The sequence below is a fragment of the Lagopus leucura genome, unplaced genomic scaffold (assembly GCF_019238085.1).
Source record: "Lagopus leucura isolate 7727_CA_CO unplaced genomic scaffold, USGS_WTPT01 Super-Scaffold_739, whole genome shotgun sequence".
Lineage (NCBI taxonomy): Eukaryota > Metazoa > Chordata > Aves > Galliformes > Phasianidae > Lagopus > Lagopus leucura.
In genome coordinates, this window is record NW_024962255.1 from 20,393,897 (window position 1) to 20,409,177 (window position 15,281).

The following is a 15,281-nucleotide window of genomic DNA, read 5'->3' on the forward strand; positions in this document are numbered from 1 at the left end:
AAACCTTGAATTTCTTTGGTTAAGTAGCATTTCTCTGTTTGTGACTGTCATGATTACTTTCATTATCTTAATATTTGATCTGCAAATGAAGCTGTCTCCTGTCTCCTTTCACATCAGTCTTCACAGCATCTGCAGGGAGCAAGAAGGGACATAAAGGAGGGCTGCACAGTGACCAGGGCTAGCCCTGTACTAGCTGAGGTTTCAACAAATGAGACATTTTCAGCTGCTGTCAGAAAGCAATTTTCCTGGCCTTTAATGATTCAGAGCAGTGCAAACAGGTTAGAGCAAGTGTTCAGAGACTCTTGATTACAGCATTAATTCAAGGCGAGTGGACCACACAGTCCAACATAAATAGACAGCAGAAAGCAAAATACAGGGGTGATTTAGCAAGCCGTTTTCAAATACCCTCATTTATCTTTCTCAGAGTTCAGCCACAAAGCTGGGCATATTTCATCTTCGAAAAGACAGCCTGAAACTTTACGAAACGCTGATAGTTTCACATTTCAGATTTCTGCTATGTGATTTTCATACAATTGTTAGCATTCCTTTTCCAGAATTATCGATATCATTGATTATCCAGAACAATTAATGGATCAGCATAAGATGGAATACAAAGGCCTGCAGACTAAATTCTGAAAACCGTCTGACCTATAACATCAAAATAAGATTCATTCCTTTCAATCTGTGTACTGAAGTAGGAGATATGTGGATGGTGGTTGTGGAAGGAAGGTAGCTAAAATGAGGAGCTGCAGTATGGAGTGGATGTGGTGGTAAATAGCAAAATATTTGTCTGCCTTTTTATTTTTTCCTGAGTAGGGTTATTACTATTTTCCTTCTTTAAAGGATTTGAAGTTATAACAGTAGCTCAGTAATGAAGAAACAGTAATTTGCAATTTGGAAGGTATTCATATCATACAGCCCACGTGCTGATTTTTGTTTTGAAATTTCATACTTGCCCTATTTCTGTTTCAGTTGGAATGCCTTTAGAACTGGTGTTGTGACAAGTGGCTCATTAATGTTTTCTACATCTAAGTAATGTGGCACCATCCCGTTTGTAATAGTGGTGATGGTTTTTCATAGATGATAAGCCTTGTAAATAACTCCTTGTACGTAAATTTGGAGATTTGAAGGAAGTTGGGAGTCCTGGAAGCACTCCTTTGGCTAGCGATTGCTGCTCCACGTAGCTGTGTGCTCTGGCCATAAAAACGCTGCGTGCAGCTCAGCTGCCGTTGCGCGCTGTCAGCTCCGTGCGGCACGCGCTGCGTCTGTCCGAGCTCCTCTGGGCAGCGGAGCGCAGCAGCCCGAGCTGAGCTGAGCTGAGCTGCCCGGCGCTGCAGGCCCTGCTTGGGCAGCCAACGCCGCCCCCGTCGGACTGCAAAACCCAGAATGCCGCGGCAGAGCATGCGCTGACAGCTCCCAGTTGTCAAAGTGCTCTTGCCAGAGTGGCCGACTGTTTGTCACACCAAACCCGAAAGGACAAAATAAACACACTGTTTTATTGAGCTTTAGATACAGAAAATCCAAAGGTAACTGTTCCTTAAGAATTTCTGTGTCGACTGCATGGGTTACTGCATGCAAGCAGAGGCGGTATTGCTGTGGGGATATAGATTTCCTGTTCTGGTTTGTGTATTTGCTCAAATACTTATAGCACCTCTTGATTATTTGCTGTGTATAGTCCAGTGTTAGACATGGGTGGCCTCTCAGTCTTTCTTTTTTTTATCCAGTGTTTTTCCATTCAGACTGGCTTTGCTGTTAAAGGTAGGTCTTGACCTTGACAAGAGAATTGAATTGTGGTGATTTTACCTTTAAGAAACTGTATGAAAATGAATGTGGATTACAGTCTTTAGGATAAAGTTCAAAAACAAATGGCCAAGTCAAGGTACATATGTGAAACAACTGCTGTGCTAGCCACTATAGATAACCTGATGACTAACTGATTTAAATATACTTTACTGATGGCAGGACTGTAGTATTTCAGCTGCTGTATTTTTTTCTCAATATACTTTTGTGCAGGGAAGGGGTAAACAATTATGCTTTTTGTCTCTGCTATAAAATTGTCAATAATTTTCTGCAGTCTTAGAATTAATGGTGATGTTGCTATAAACGCAGATGATGGAAAGCTACATGAAGCTTGGTGTGTTCTGGTTTTTCTACAGCACTGCTTTAAGCTGCCTCCACGTTTCCCCTGCCCCATTGGCAGCAGCAGGGCTGCTGGCTGGGTGTGATAGTTTGCCCCATTCTTGGGAACTTGCCCTAATGTTGTCTCACAGCATAGACTTGCATGAACCCTTGCTGTTCGTTTTGTATGGAGAGGGGAAATACTAGGGAGCAAGCCAAGTAACTTACAGAAGAAATGTATCCTTACATTCATTTAAGGTAAAAAGTCTGTGAGTGACTATGTAGGAATTAAAAAATAATAAACTAAAGGTGTGTATAGGCCATCTCAAAACCGTTGTCAGGAGTCACTGACTTTGCTCTTTGACACCTTTCTTAACCAGATAATTGGTTTGGCTGGACTTTACTTTGTTACTTTGAAACAGCAATCCTAAAAACAGCGTGGCCAAGCTGTTGTGATTAGCTCAGTAGAAATGCAATTAGGCATTTGGTGATCACCATCTTTTACATACTTCAATTGAGAAACTGGTTTTGGCTCATTCAACGTGCTTTTGAAATGTATAATAATCTCTTCAATTGACTAGAAGTCTGTGACATGTGGAGGATCCTGTTTTAGTTCCATGCAATGATGTTTACATCTGCATTACTATTATGGTGTTTTGAAATATTGATCAAATTCCAGTACCTGCCCTCCTTTATATGAATCCCCCCTTCTATCAGGTATAAGACTCAGTCATGCTATGTACACTCGCTTCTAAAGCGAGTTTAAGCTTACGTATCGATGTAGCAAATAAATTCCATCACTAGTCCTTGTCTTGTGCATCTAAAGACGGCCGTGTCTCTACTTAAAACATTCGACTTAACCTCATTTTAATTTTTCACTGTGAAAGCATCGGGAGCGTTACAGCCAAGTAGCACCTCCCCGATTTGCTCCTTTTGGCCTTATATTTCCCTACGAACAGATGACGGACGGTTTTCTGGAGAAGGCAATAGAGCGGGACGCCTTTGCGGCGAAGCAGCGCTGCGCCCCGCAGTGCTGCCGGCTCGGCCACGCCGAGGGTCGCTCCCCGTCCCCGCGGCCCCAGCACGGCGGTGCCGGCCGGAGAGCCTGGCTGCTTGCTGGGGAAATGGGTACCGGCTCCTTTAAAGGTGCCCTCATCGGAAAGGGGGTGGAGAAGAGCGGAGACTGGTGTCTCTTTAACCTTGCTGAAGGACGCAGCAGTATTTATTGACGTATGCAAATAGCCAGGGGGAGGAGGTGGAGGAGGAGGAGGGTGCTTGGAAAAACAGGAACCAGAATCAGTTTCTCATTGCAGGGTGAGAGCTCTGAGTTCCGGTGTAAGAGAAAAGAGACGTGGCGAAATTGCTGTATATCTCTGCCCTATAAGCACATCTCTCATTTAGACTGAAGGGAAACAAGGCATCAAAAAGGGTGAAGCATCTTAAAAAATATTTTCAAGACAATCTAGCATGATCAAAGCTTACATGTTCCTAAATGGGGGAGGGGGAAGATTACGGGTTTGCCTTGCAACTTGCTGTAGCATATAGCACTACTAATAGGAGGAGATTTTTGACCGGCAAATGATTAAAGCAGCCTCATTTGTGCTATGAATGACAATGCTAATAATCTGTCTTTGTGGTTTTTTCCCCTACTGTTTCAGCTGTGCAAACCATGCAGGATGATTTACTGATGGACAAAAGCAAAGCCCAGCCCCAGCAGCAGCGGCAGCAGCAGCAGCAAGATCCAAACTCAGCAGAAGCCCCCTCTACGCCCATCTCGTCAGAGACGCCCAAGCCAGAAGACAGCAGCTCAGTGACTAGTATCGGCACATCGGCTCCTTCCCAAAATAGCAAGGAGAAGATGCAGATGGAGTCTCCCATTTTGCCTGGCTTGAGCTTTCACCAGCCTCAACAAGAACCTGCAGCCGGCACCTCCTTGTCTCCCTCCTTCGGCAGCACCTGGTCGACGGGGACCACAAACACGGTGGATGATAGCTTTTTCCAGGGGATTACTCCGGTCAATGGAACAATGCTTTTCCAGAATTTTCCACACCATGTCAACCCTGTATTTGGTGGCACTTTCTCTCCTCAAATTGGCCTAGCTCAGACTCAACACCATCAACATCAGCAGCAGCAGCAGCAAGCTCAGCAGCAGCAGCAGCAGCGGAGGTCTCCTGTGAGCCCTAATCAGGTGCCTTTTGCCCAGAGAAATGCTGCTTACAGCCATCAGCCCATCATGACCAGCAAACCGTCTTCCTCTTCTGCATCCTCTTCTTCTTCCTCCAGCTGGAATAACCATCAAAATGCAGCTTGGAGTACACCTTCCAACCCTTGGGGTGGGCTGCAGGCTGGTAGGGACCCTCGAAGGGCAGTTGGAGTGGGGGTTGGCGTGGGAGTGGGGGTCGGTGTACCCTCCCCCCTCAATCCCATTTCACCCCTTAAAAAACCATTCTCCAGCAATGTCATTGCCCCTCCGAAGTTCCCACGGGCTGCACCCTTAACCCCCAAATCCTGGATGGAAGACAACGCGTTCAGGACAGACAATGGCAACAATCTGTTGCCTTTTCAGGTAAATGTACCTTCTACATAGTGACAGCTATCACAGTTGTATTTTATTGCAGGGATATATTTCACTTTACTTTTCTATATGAGAGACATCTCCATACTTCATGTCTGCACTGAATAGTCATCCCATATAAAAGAAATAAGCTTGGTCCCAGGGAGGTGCACACTCAGAGGTTCCAAATTTGGGCTTGGTGTTAACAGTCTCCTTGTACTTATAATCTGTTCTTAAACATGACGGGGCTTAACCTTGTTGTTGTTGTTGTTGTTTGTTTGTTTGTAGCATTAGAAAGGTAGTAGCCTTCCTACGTGAAAGGCAGGTTTGGCAGACTGTGTTCTATTGCTGCTCTGTTTTTTTGGTTTTTTTTTTTGGTTTTTTTTTTTTTTTTTTCTCGTGTTTTCCCATATGAGAAGAGCAGGAGACATTAAAATTGCTTGCTTCAGTATTCTAACTGGCATGTTAATTTTAACCAAAGGTGCTTTTGAACTTGAAATCCAGTCGATTATTTTATCACTATTGAAATAACTGCTTGTCTTTATGTTGGGGCATTTAACAGGGGGATCTGTTCATGTAAGGTACATATAGGAAAAGCTGTGTATGTCTGATATATCCCCCTTTGCTGTTATATTCATGGTGGACGTTTTGAATATGTCTAGAAGCAGCGTGGGTGTGTATGGAAAGAGTGGCGTCTCTGTCCTTTCCAGTAAGGAAATACCCAATACAACTGGTGTGATTTAGGAATGGCAGGGAGGTATTGTATAAAATAAACTAATTTATGCTGTTCAAAATATTTGCAGAGAAAAGAGACAATAGGACACGACCTTCAGAGCCATATTGCAATGGAGTCTATTTACTAGCTACATAGCTCTGAAATATTTAAAGCTGCAGTGCCCTTCAGTGTTTTTTTTTATCTATGACGACAAAGCAGATCAATTGCAGCTGAAACTGGGCCACACAGAAGATTTGCAATTTTAATGCAGAACGAAACCTGTCATGGTGTGAAATCCATTTTAAGTTGAAAGAAGCAGGGCATGCACTTGCGGTTTTATTTATACAAGGTGAAGTGAATCACTCTTTTCTGCCAGGCTAGCTTTTTTAGTCTCAGATATGTCAAAATTTCCTGTTTTGGAATGCAGTGAAATCATTTGTGTACGCTTTATTTTAAGGTACTAGCTTTCTCAGTATCTATGAACTCCCAAACATTTGTAACAGATCAGTTTTGTATGAATAGTGTTTAGCTTGACATTTAGTGTCAGAAACAAAGCAAACAAACAAGAGACAAACCCCACTCATTACTTTAAGAGATTGTTGAAGTAAGATATATGCATTCCTGTGCACTTTTTAAGACCCATTCAAAGAGAGTATCTTATAGTCTGCCCTGATATTTCATTTTGCTGCTTCATTCTATTTAAAGGGAGAGTTGCTCATTTTTTATTGGCTACCCTAAATTAAGGTGGAGTGTCTGTTGATTAACTGCTGGGCAATGTCTCTAGCTCTGAAGACGGGAGAAAGGTTATATTTCAGATACAATATGCCTAGTGAAGCTATTATGTTGCACGGAACTCTCTAGCACAAAAGCCAGTGGATATAGCACTCAGTCACTCCTGAAGGAGTGTCAAATGTTTCAGTTTACAAGTGCTCTTTAATTTATCACCCTTTAAAAGTTATAAACTTGGCTAAATTTAGTAGGACTAGCAATAGCAATGATCTTATTTCTGCGCTTCTGTCAACATGATACATGAAGTTGTATATTCATTAAGGAGATATTTATTATTGCGACTAGAAATTGTCACAGATTAATCTGTCTGGTATTTAGTCATCATGGTGGGAAGAAAGGAAATAAATGCTTTGAAGAGAAGTTCATTTCATTTTTAAAGTTAAGGTTTTGAAAATGTAAGTTATTAGTCAGTATATAAATTTGGAAATGTTTTCTTCTCTTTGAACGTGATCTTGTGTTTTCAACTGAAAGCAAACACTTAGACTAATTTCAGCACCAGCTGAAGTACCAGTCTGATTTCAGAGACTTGGAAAGCTTGTGGTTTTTTTAATTTATATTGTTGTTGTACTATAAAAAACAAACAAACATTCTTTTTAGTACAAACTGCTGAACTTTGCATATGAGGCTGTGATCTGCATTAATGCCAATTGCTCTTATTCTTCACAAATTGCCAAAGAAATCTTGAAACTGTACTTCTGTTAGGAAGCAACTGTTTACTTCAAATTTACATTGATAAAATGATTTTCATATGAGTGTAATATTTGCTGCCTAGGTTGTGGTTGCGTTTGTTTGTTTTTCCTCATAGAAATTGGGCAATATGTTGACACAGTAAGTACTGCTTGTCAGCACTATCAAGTAATTCTGGCAGGTTTGTCCATGTACATCTGCCACCCTTCAGAACTGAAGCTTCTGTTGTTGTTTATAACTTGCTTCAGAAATACCTTTCAGTAAACTTCCCATGCAAATAAAAATTAGTAAGTTCCATATACTAACCCTTTATTTTTACCTTTCATTGAATCTTACAGTCTTTTTACATTTTTAGTTGATCTTGAATTAATTAATTATTAACGTGTGAAGCTCAAGGTGTTCTGAGTCAAAATGAAACTAATGTGTTCACTGTTGGAATGAACAGTGATACTTTTTTTTTTTTTTTTTTTTTTATTTTTTTTTTTTTTTCAGTTCAGATTTTAATCATCAAAAATTTGGTGTAGAGAATTTCTGTAGTCCAGAATCGTATTCTGAATTTGTTATATTTGAAGATAGCTGGTATCAACTTCTGGTTAATTTAGTTCTGAAGAAAAAATAGAATTGCTTGATGTTTCTCTAATGAATATGTGTATAGAGAAATAAGCTAAGGGTCTTTATCCCTGAATTTGAGCAGTAGATTAGTGTGCCTTGTACATAAGAGCCTATAAGGTGGCTGCTTGGAGGACCTGTGCTAAATTACGAGAGCACATAAAGTATCAATTGAGAGGAATGCTGTTGGAATCTGAGTCATGATCAGTGCTGAGAGGCAACTAAAAATGCTTTGAAGGAAACTGTTTTAGTATGCATACTGAAGAAAATGGCTTGTGTTGCATTAAAAAAAACTGAAGGTACAAAGCTGATAGCTGTAAAGAAGAACAAAAAAGGCAGTTGGTATGGAATGAAATGTACTGTAGCAAATAAGAGTTGGAGATAAGATTGTGGGAACAGATGTGGAACAAGGCCAGATCTGAAGCGTAGAAATGCAGCCAATCTGTTCTGAATGTTCTTCGGCTTATGGGTGGTTCAGGCCAAATTCACCTGTTGTGTTTGCCATGTGATGAGCAGCAGTGTTTGCCGTTATGCCAGGTTATCCTCATTTCTGATATTTGAGGTTGGCATTAACTGATTGTCCCTGGGACTAGGGCTGTGGCTCAATTCCTTTTTACAGTAGAGCAGTGGAGCTTGAAGAGAGCTATTGTCATCTCATGCTTCTGAGTTGCTCCCAGAACTCTTTTTTTCTTTCAGTTCTCTCAGGTAAATAGTGTATTTCTTTTGGCTTTTTCCTTTCGGATGTATTGTGATGCAGCTTGTGGGGTTAGGAGGATTGATAGTGCCTGAAATAGATCCTTGAAAGAATGGACAAGAAATTATCTTTACTGTAGAGAAGGAATTAAATATTTGGAGGCCAGTATGTTGATTAAAGAAGTCTACCATGTGGGATTTTAGTAGAACAATAACACTATAGCAAATAAATGAAAGATTTCTCAGAATTTATACAAGTTTTGTTAGATATACTTCTTTCCCAGTAGTGTTCTTTAGAAAGCATCAAAAATGCATAATAGCAAACTATAGATTTAAAAACTGCGCAGCATATTCAGTGCTCTGAAAATTCTGGCATGTATCAAGTCATTCTTGACAGCTTTACTGACAAATACATCCCTAATAAAAATAAACAATGGGGTATTTACTGTAGATAAAGATAATTTTAACATGCCTTCTTTTTCAGAGCCTGTTAGTAGCCAGGGGTCAGAGATAATAATGACAAAACTTCCTTGTTTTCTATTTTTGAAAAAGGAATTTAAAATTTGAAATAGCAATTTGTTAAAGACCTAATTAATTTCAGTCTTGAAAACTTGAAGACTTCAAGCCTAGATTTTTTTTTTTTTTTTTTTTTTTTTTCTGGCTAAAAATTGCATATCATATAATAAATGTATTTGAAGACTTTTTGAAATGCTATTTCCCTGTTCTAAATTTGACAGTCTGAGTGCTGGCTTATTGACAGTATAGTAACTATACTGGTAACAGGAGCACTATTGCTGTCCTGAAAACTATTTCTTCAAGTGTAGTGTAATATTAATTTTCCTTTCTGATGCTACACAAGTACTGACAGCCTGTGACTGTGAAATAAGCAAACAAAATGGCACAGAATAACTTAGTTGGATTTTCTGCTCTTCTCTCCTGCCTTCTGATGTGCTTCTGGTGTTACTGTGTCACTGAACATAAATAAGGCCTGAATTCTGAATATTCAGGAGTGAGAATTGAATTTCTGTGTTTTCAAATAAATTAAGCAATAACACAGTATGGAATAACAAATGCATTGCTGTTTCATATTAAAAGTGTGATGATTTGAGCACTAATCACTGATTGCCTTTGATTTTAAGTAAACAGTGAGTCCCGTTTAAGCCCTCACTCAAAATTAATGAAGGTGGAATGAAGATGTGAGTTCAATATGCAGGTGAAGGTCTCAGGAAGTCTATAGATAGACAGAACTTCCTCAAAGATGTTGAAGGTCTTAATATAGTACAATGGATCGATGATTTTGTCTTATGCTAAAGGAATTATCTGCCTTTGGAAGGTAAGCTGGAAGGTGAAGAGCATGCTGTTTGTTATGCTGTTTCCTTTCTTGGGTTGCATTCCCTGGGTTGGTTTGTTTATTTATTGACCAAAGGCAGCTTTTGTGAATTGAATGTCGGATAGAGAGATATGGAAAACTAATGCTTTCCTGGCCTAGATGATTTTCAAGGAGAAAATCTCAAGGAGTTTGCTGTGTGGATGATGAACATTTCCATTTCTTCACGTTTGGTAAAGTAGTTCTTCGTTCCTTAAGATTCTTTGAATGCTTCCTGGATGAAGCGCATCAGAGGGGAAGCTAAAAGGTAGCACTGCTTAATTTGAAGTTTCTTAGTGGCTTGAAACTGTACAAATCTGATTTTTGCTTAGGCTGGGTAGATGAATGTGCTTTCTAAAACTGTCAAGTTAGTCTGAAGAGAAAAGCATCATCATCAAAACTAGCCAGGGATGACCTGTGAGAGAGATTTGAAGATACTCTGACTTTTTTTCTTTTTCCAACTGATCATTTGAGATTGTTATGAATTTGAAAATACTATTTATATACAAAAGATCATTGTAAAAGCCTTTACAAACTTCATTTTTTTTCTTCCCTCAGTAAGCACGCAGTTTTGCTTTTGTAACCCGTAATACATTATTTAAGAAGGATCTGCTCAAGTCTGCTAGCATAGTGGTAGTTACCAGACTTTGTGTGCAAAATGTATTCTTTTCTATTTCCCCTGCTTTGTCTCTCAACTCTCTGTCAACAGGAATCATTATAAAAATAATATTTTTTTTTTTTTTTTTTTTTTTTTTTTGTATATTGTTTGCAATTACCTGTTGAAAGTCGAAGACAACAGAATCTGCGTAAAGAAATTCTGTACGATCTTGAAGTGGGACAGAAGTGGAAGTAGGTAGAAGGTTCTGCCTATGCTCAGGGATGATCAGTTTTCTTGTCTATTGCAAGCCCAATTAAGTGCTCAGTTTCACAATGTACTGCCATTGTAGGTTTTTTCCACTTCTTATCTCAGCCTACTTATTCAGTAAGGTGCGATGGAAGTGAAATTTCAGAAAGGGCAGGAAGGAGAATTTTCTAATTCCTGTTGACTCAGCATCAAGTTAGCTAAATTTCCTTTTGGACTCCTGCTGCTATGTGGGCTTAGGACTTCCATTCTACAGGGGAGCTTCCTAAATGTGTATATTTAGAGTTTTTTTTTTTTTCCTGTGGCCAATGATGGGAGTAAGTGAAATGTGTAGTATGGGAGAAGTAAAGAATGCATACTGCAAAGCTTTAGGCAAGTTTTTCATTCCTAGTAATGTTAGCATTTTGAGTATAAATACACATAAAATACATGTGTACGTATCTGTGTTTGAGTATGTATAAATAATTCACTTTCTTCAGAAAACAAGCTCTGATAATATTGAATGGCATCTGCCTGAGAACTGCTTTGATAAATAGGTTTAGCTGTTATTAACATAATTTGCTTCTTTTCATATTTACTGTAGAAAGTTTTGTGCAGGTGGAAGTATAATTGTTCACTATTCTCATTGCCTGGCAAGTGCATCGGAGAAATATCTCCATTCTTTGGCTTTTAGGCTGTTGTGACATGTGTTACACTTCGTAACTAAATTTGAGGTCCCACTTTTTTCATTATCCCTTCTTTATTCAGTTTTCCTGTTTCTTTTAATGGAAATACAGTACAGAAGCATTGTTTTTAAGCAATTGTTATTAGAATACCACTTGTATATATTACTAATAAGCAGGTGTTTTGAAGATGGGTGAATGTATTATTTTTGCTCATAGAAATAGGACTTCATTTGTGTCATCTTCTGATTATTACTTGTAAACTTTAGAATTTACAAAAGGCAAGTGGTGAAATGCTGCAGAAAACATGCCTGTGTATCTTGAAACATTTTGTGTTCATAAACTTTAATTATAAGGGTCCATCCTTTCTGTTAACAGTAACATTGGTCAAACACAGCTAATTGATACCTTTTCCTTGTTATTCAACATGACTTCTTATTGTATGCCTTTCAAAATAATCTCAGATTAAAAAAAGTCAGTTATTCTTAGGTTTTACAGAAGAGAAGCATTGTGCACTGTCTGTATGAAGACTAATGCTGATCTCCTCTGTTCCATTAGTGCTGAGAGAAGAAGAGGTGGATAATTTCTGTTCTAAAGATGTAAATAAAAGGCGCTGCTTGGAGAAATAATTTCCTTCTCATGTTCAATCTGAGAACACTAAGAAGCTGTTATTCTGAAATACTTAGCATATTGCTTTTTATTCAAAGCAGAACATCCACTGACTGCCTTTGCTTGCTGCTTTTTTTAATCCCAAGCTAGTACCAGGACGTGAAGAAAATGAACTGTCACATGTGAACAATTCTAGTTGAAGTTAAGGGGTGATTATTCAGGAATTAAGAACTCTTCATTAGAGAAAAGAAGAAAACTAGCTTATTTCCTTGAATGAGATCTACTCTTCCTTCAGCTGTCTGTGGTTTCACTATGCATCTTCCAAATTGTGCATGTGACAACTTAAAGCTTCTACAGGCAAACTGTAGTCAATTTGAAGGTCCACTCAGGGCACTGCCTGAAATAAGTTGTGTTGGAAAAAATATTTTTACCATATACTTAATTATTAATGCAGAATGGTACAATTTAAATTGCCCAAGTGGTCTTGCTTCTGTGCTATCTTTTTATATGGCTTTACAAAATTCAGAGCTCTCTTACATGTTCTAGAGCAGTGTAAAATGTATAAGCAAAACCAAAAATAGTCTTCCGTTTTATGATGATATTCACATGATTCATCAACCAAATTGTAGTCCTTTGGTCAACACCACAGATTGTTCTAGAGTTAACAGGGTTAATGAAAATAACGTATGTGGTGTGGAGTACATACTTGCCACAGGGTTTTAGAGGCATTTGATGTTTTGGGTTCCTGTCAGGGCTTTGGGTGAAGTGTGATTTTTGTGGACATAACTCCTTGTTCTTGTTTCATCCCATCTTGAACAGTTCAACTTCATTCCTTTCAAGCTTTCCTTCTTCTTTCTGTTCCTGCTTTTTGTTTCCCTTTTTCTTACTGAAGGTTCCCATTTGAGTTGGTCTTCCCTGTTCTGCTTGATCTGTCAAAACTTAAAGCTACAGTGCAAGACCCAGTAATCTTCAGTAGTCACAAGCTGAATCATTGTCACTCGTTCTATGAGAGCTTAATGTTCTCTGGAATGATTATGCATTTTCTACCTCATAAGAATTAAAGACAACCTACTGAATGTGACTTGCTTTTGAGAATTAAAGTTGGAATTGTAACTAAAGAATCAGTACTCTTCCTCATTGCTACTGTCTAGTTTATTTACACTGTATATGTAGATGAACTAAATTTGGGAACTGGAATTGGAACAAAATTGCTCTGTCAAATTACTCTATCTAAAAGCAATGCATTGCATTTAGATCATCTGCCTTCCTTTGTCATGACTGCCATCACCCAATCATTCCTTTTCTCTTTTCTATTGGCCTTCTCTATTTCTAACTGTCAATTTTTTTCCATCTCTTTCCCATTAGCTTGGGAAAAAAAAAAAAATCCAGACTATCCCATGAAGTATTAAAATGGTAGCGTTAGGTTCAGAAAAAATAACTGGGAAGTGTAACCCTTATTTTTCTAAGCAAATGTTTGTGCTTTAGTTCAAGGAACATTTTTCATATATTCAGTAACATTTTCATGTTATATGTACAAGCACAAGTTCTTTTTGAATCACTGAGCAGTTCTTTTTTGTATGTTATCATTGTGCATCAACTAAGGTCCAGGTGACCTTTTATCTGCTTAGTTTATTAGATAGACACCTAGAATTGAAAGGCAGAAATCTGAAGCTTATCATGTGTTAAGCAGTTGGAAATGTGGTAGAAAATGAGCAGCGTGGCATCGCCTGACTACCTCTGTCTTTCCAGTGGCATCCTTCAGAAACATTAAGTGTAATATATTATCCTACTGTTCTTGATGTGGTCTCACAAGGAAGTGTTCTCCACTGAGAACAGAGCTTATTTTAGGTGGGTCCTGTAACACAGTGTTTTACTTTGTGAAGGAGATTTGTTAAATGCATTAAAGAATGAACCAGTGGGCAGCTATTTTTATTTCAGTTTCTACATGACCTTTACAGCAACTACTCATCTGTAAAGAGTTAATAAATGATTAATGTATTATCTGATTATTAGGGTAGAGCACATTAACAGATGGCTTGTAAACAAATTTAATATCATCTTTTGATGTGCTTAGTAACCACGATGATCTATAATAACCAAATCTGTCAAATGTTTATAGTATGCTTTGTGTTGCTGACATTTTAAAAATAGTTTAGAGAAAAGAAAGATACCCTTTAGTCTTAAATTAATGATCACAGTAATAGTTTGGTGAATTTTTTTAGCTTTAGGAGAGTCTCGCTTGTGTACTCTTTCTAGGCTCATTTGTTTCTTCCTGTGTCATTTAAAAAAATACATAATTCAAAACAATGAAATATCTCACAGTAACAGAAAAGGCTTTTCTTAAAGCTCACAAGGTCTTTGGTAGTAGGTAACTGAAGTAGGGAGACTAAAGCACAGTGAGAGAGTGAAGGAAAACTTCAGGGATGAGAACAAGTAGGATTTTAATAAGGCAAAATGGAAGTGAAGTTGCGGTGTGTTCATATATGGCTATCCAAGGTGACAGTGTAACTCATTGCTTTCTGTAGATGGGTATTTCAACTAATGAAATATTGCAAACATAAGGTTGGATTTCACATTGCGTTAGGAAGGGTCCTCAGCTTGGTGATCCCTGCTGCTGTCTGCTAATAAATGAAACTGCACCTGTGATACCTGAGAAATTGAATCAACCAACGTTGTCAGCAGAGCTTAAAACGAATGTTTTGTTCTAAGCTTCTGTAGTGAGCCTCTTGGCCCTTGTCTAAACAGGATCACATTCTTCTGACATGGCTTCACAAAGTAGAAATAGAAGATTGCTTATATAACTTTTTTTTTTTTTTCTTGTTAAGCAAGGCAGAAGTGACTTCCTGCATTCCATTTACAACTACTTTAAAATGGATTGCAATAAATTTTACAGTTTCTTTGGAAAGGTTCATTCTTTTTATTTTTTTTAAAGAAACTGGAAAGTTTTCTTTCTTTTTCACCTTGCTTGAATATAAACTCAAACTGGTATAGGTTTCAAAACATAGGTCATTCCTTAGCTCAGTCGGACATGTAGATGAATGGGAATAATAGAGAGTATACAATGATAATACATTTATATACATATGATACATAAAATATGAATGCAGATGTAGACTGATGCAAATATACCAGAAGTACCACTTTTCATGCAGCCTGGATTTTTATTTTTTTTTAACCTTTTCACATTTCCTATCTGTGGTTTGTAGTTGTCCTGAAGTTTACTAATTAACTCTTTCTCCTTTGTGTCCTTCTTTCTTGTTGCTGAGGTCTCAGTTTATACTGATGACTGAGTCCTTGATCTTATGACCTTGTAGTTAGCAATATTAAATATCATCCTGCTTTGCTGAGTTCTTCAGATTCATTTAGTTGGTTCTGTATGATGAGGTGGTCTGCTGTACACTGATGAGATCTTGCAAATATAGTTAGTGTGCTCCTACTTGAATGCTATTACCTGTCAATATGTTCAGTCTTAAGCTTTGTTTTTGATTTATTTTTAAGAAAATTCATTAGTAACTCTTCTTTAGATGATACATGTTCAGCGCTATCACTTTTTTTCCTTTTCTGGCATCTTTTTCATACCCCAATTGCACCATTTCCTGCTTTTTTTCGTTTATGTT

At 38.2% G+C, this 15,281-nt stretch overlaps 1 protein-coding gene across 7 annotated transcripts in view; it reads left to right on the forward strand.

Moving 5' to 3' along the window:
* The window catches only part of CPEB3 (cytoplasmic polyadenylation element binding protein 3), an 84,855-nt gene that overhangs the window by 3,694 nt on the left and 65,880 nt on the right, over positions 1-15,281 (forward strand). For 2 of the 7 annotated variants that reach the window (XM_042863028.1, XM_042863034.1), the window contains exons 1-2: positions 3,424-3,547; positions 3,777-4,684. In XM_042863028.1, the coding sequence (XP_042718962.1) occupies positions 3,788-4,684 (897 nt within the window). In that variant the 5' untranslated portion in view covers positions 3,424-3,547; positions 3,777-3,787. Of the gene's footprint in view, positions 1-1,433; positions 1,527-1,724; positions 1,759-3,380; positions 3,548-3,776; positions 4,685-15,281 lie in introns of those variants that run through there. The other 5 variants (XM_042863030.1, XM_042863033.1, XM_042863032.1 and 2 more) reach the window with 4 other exon arrangements.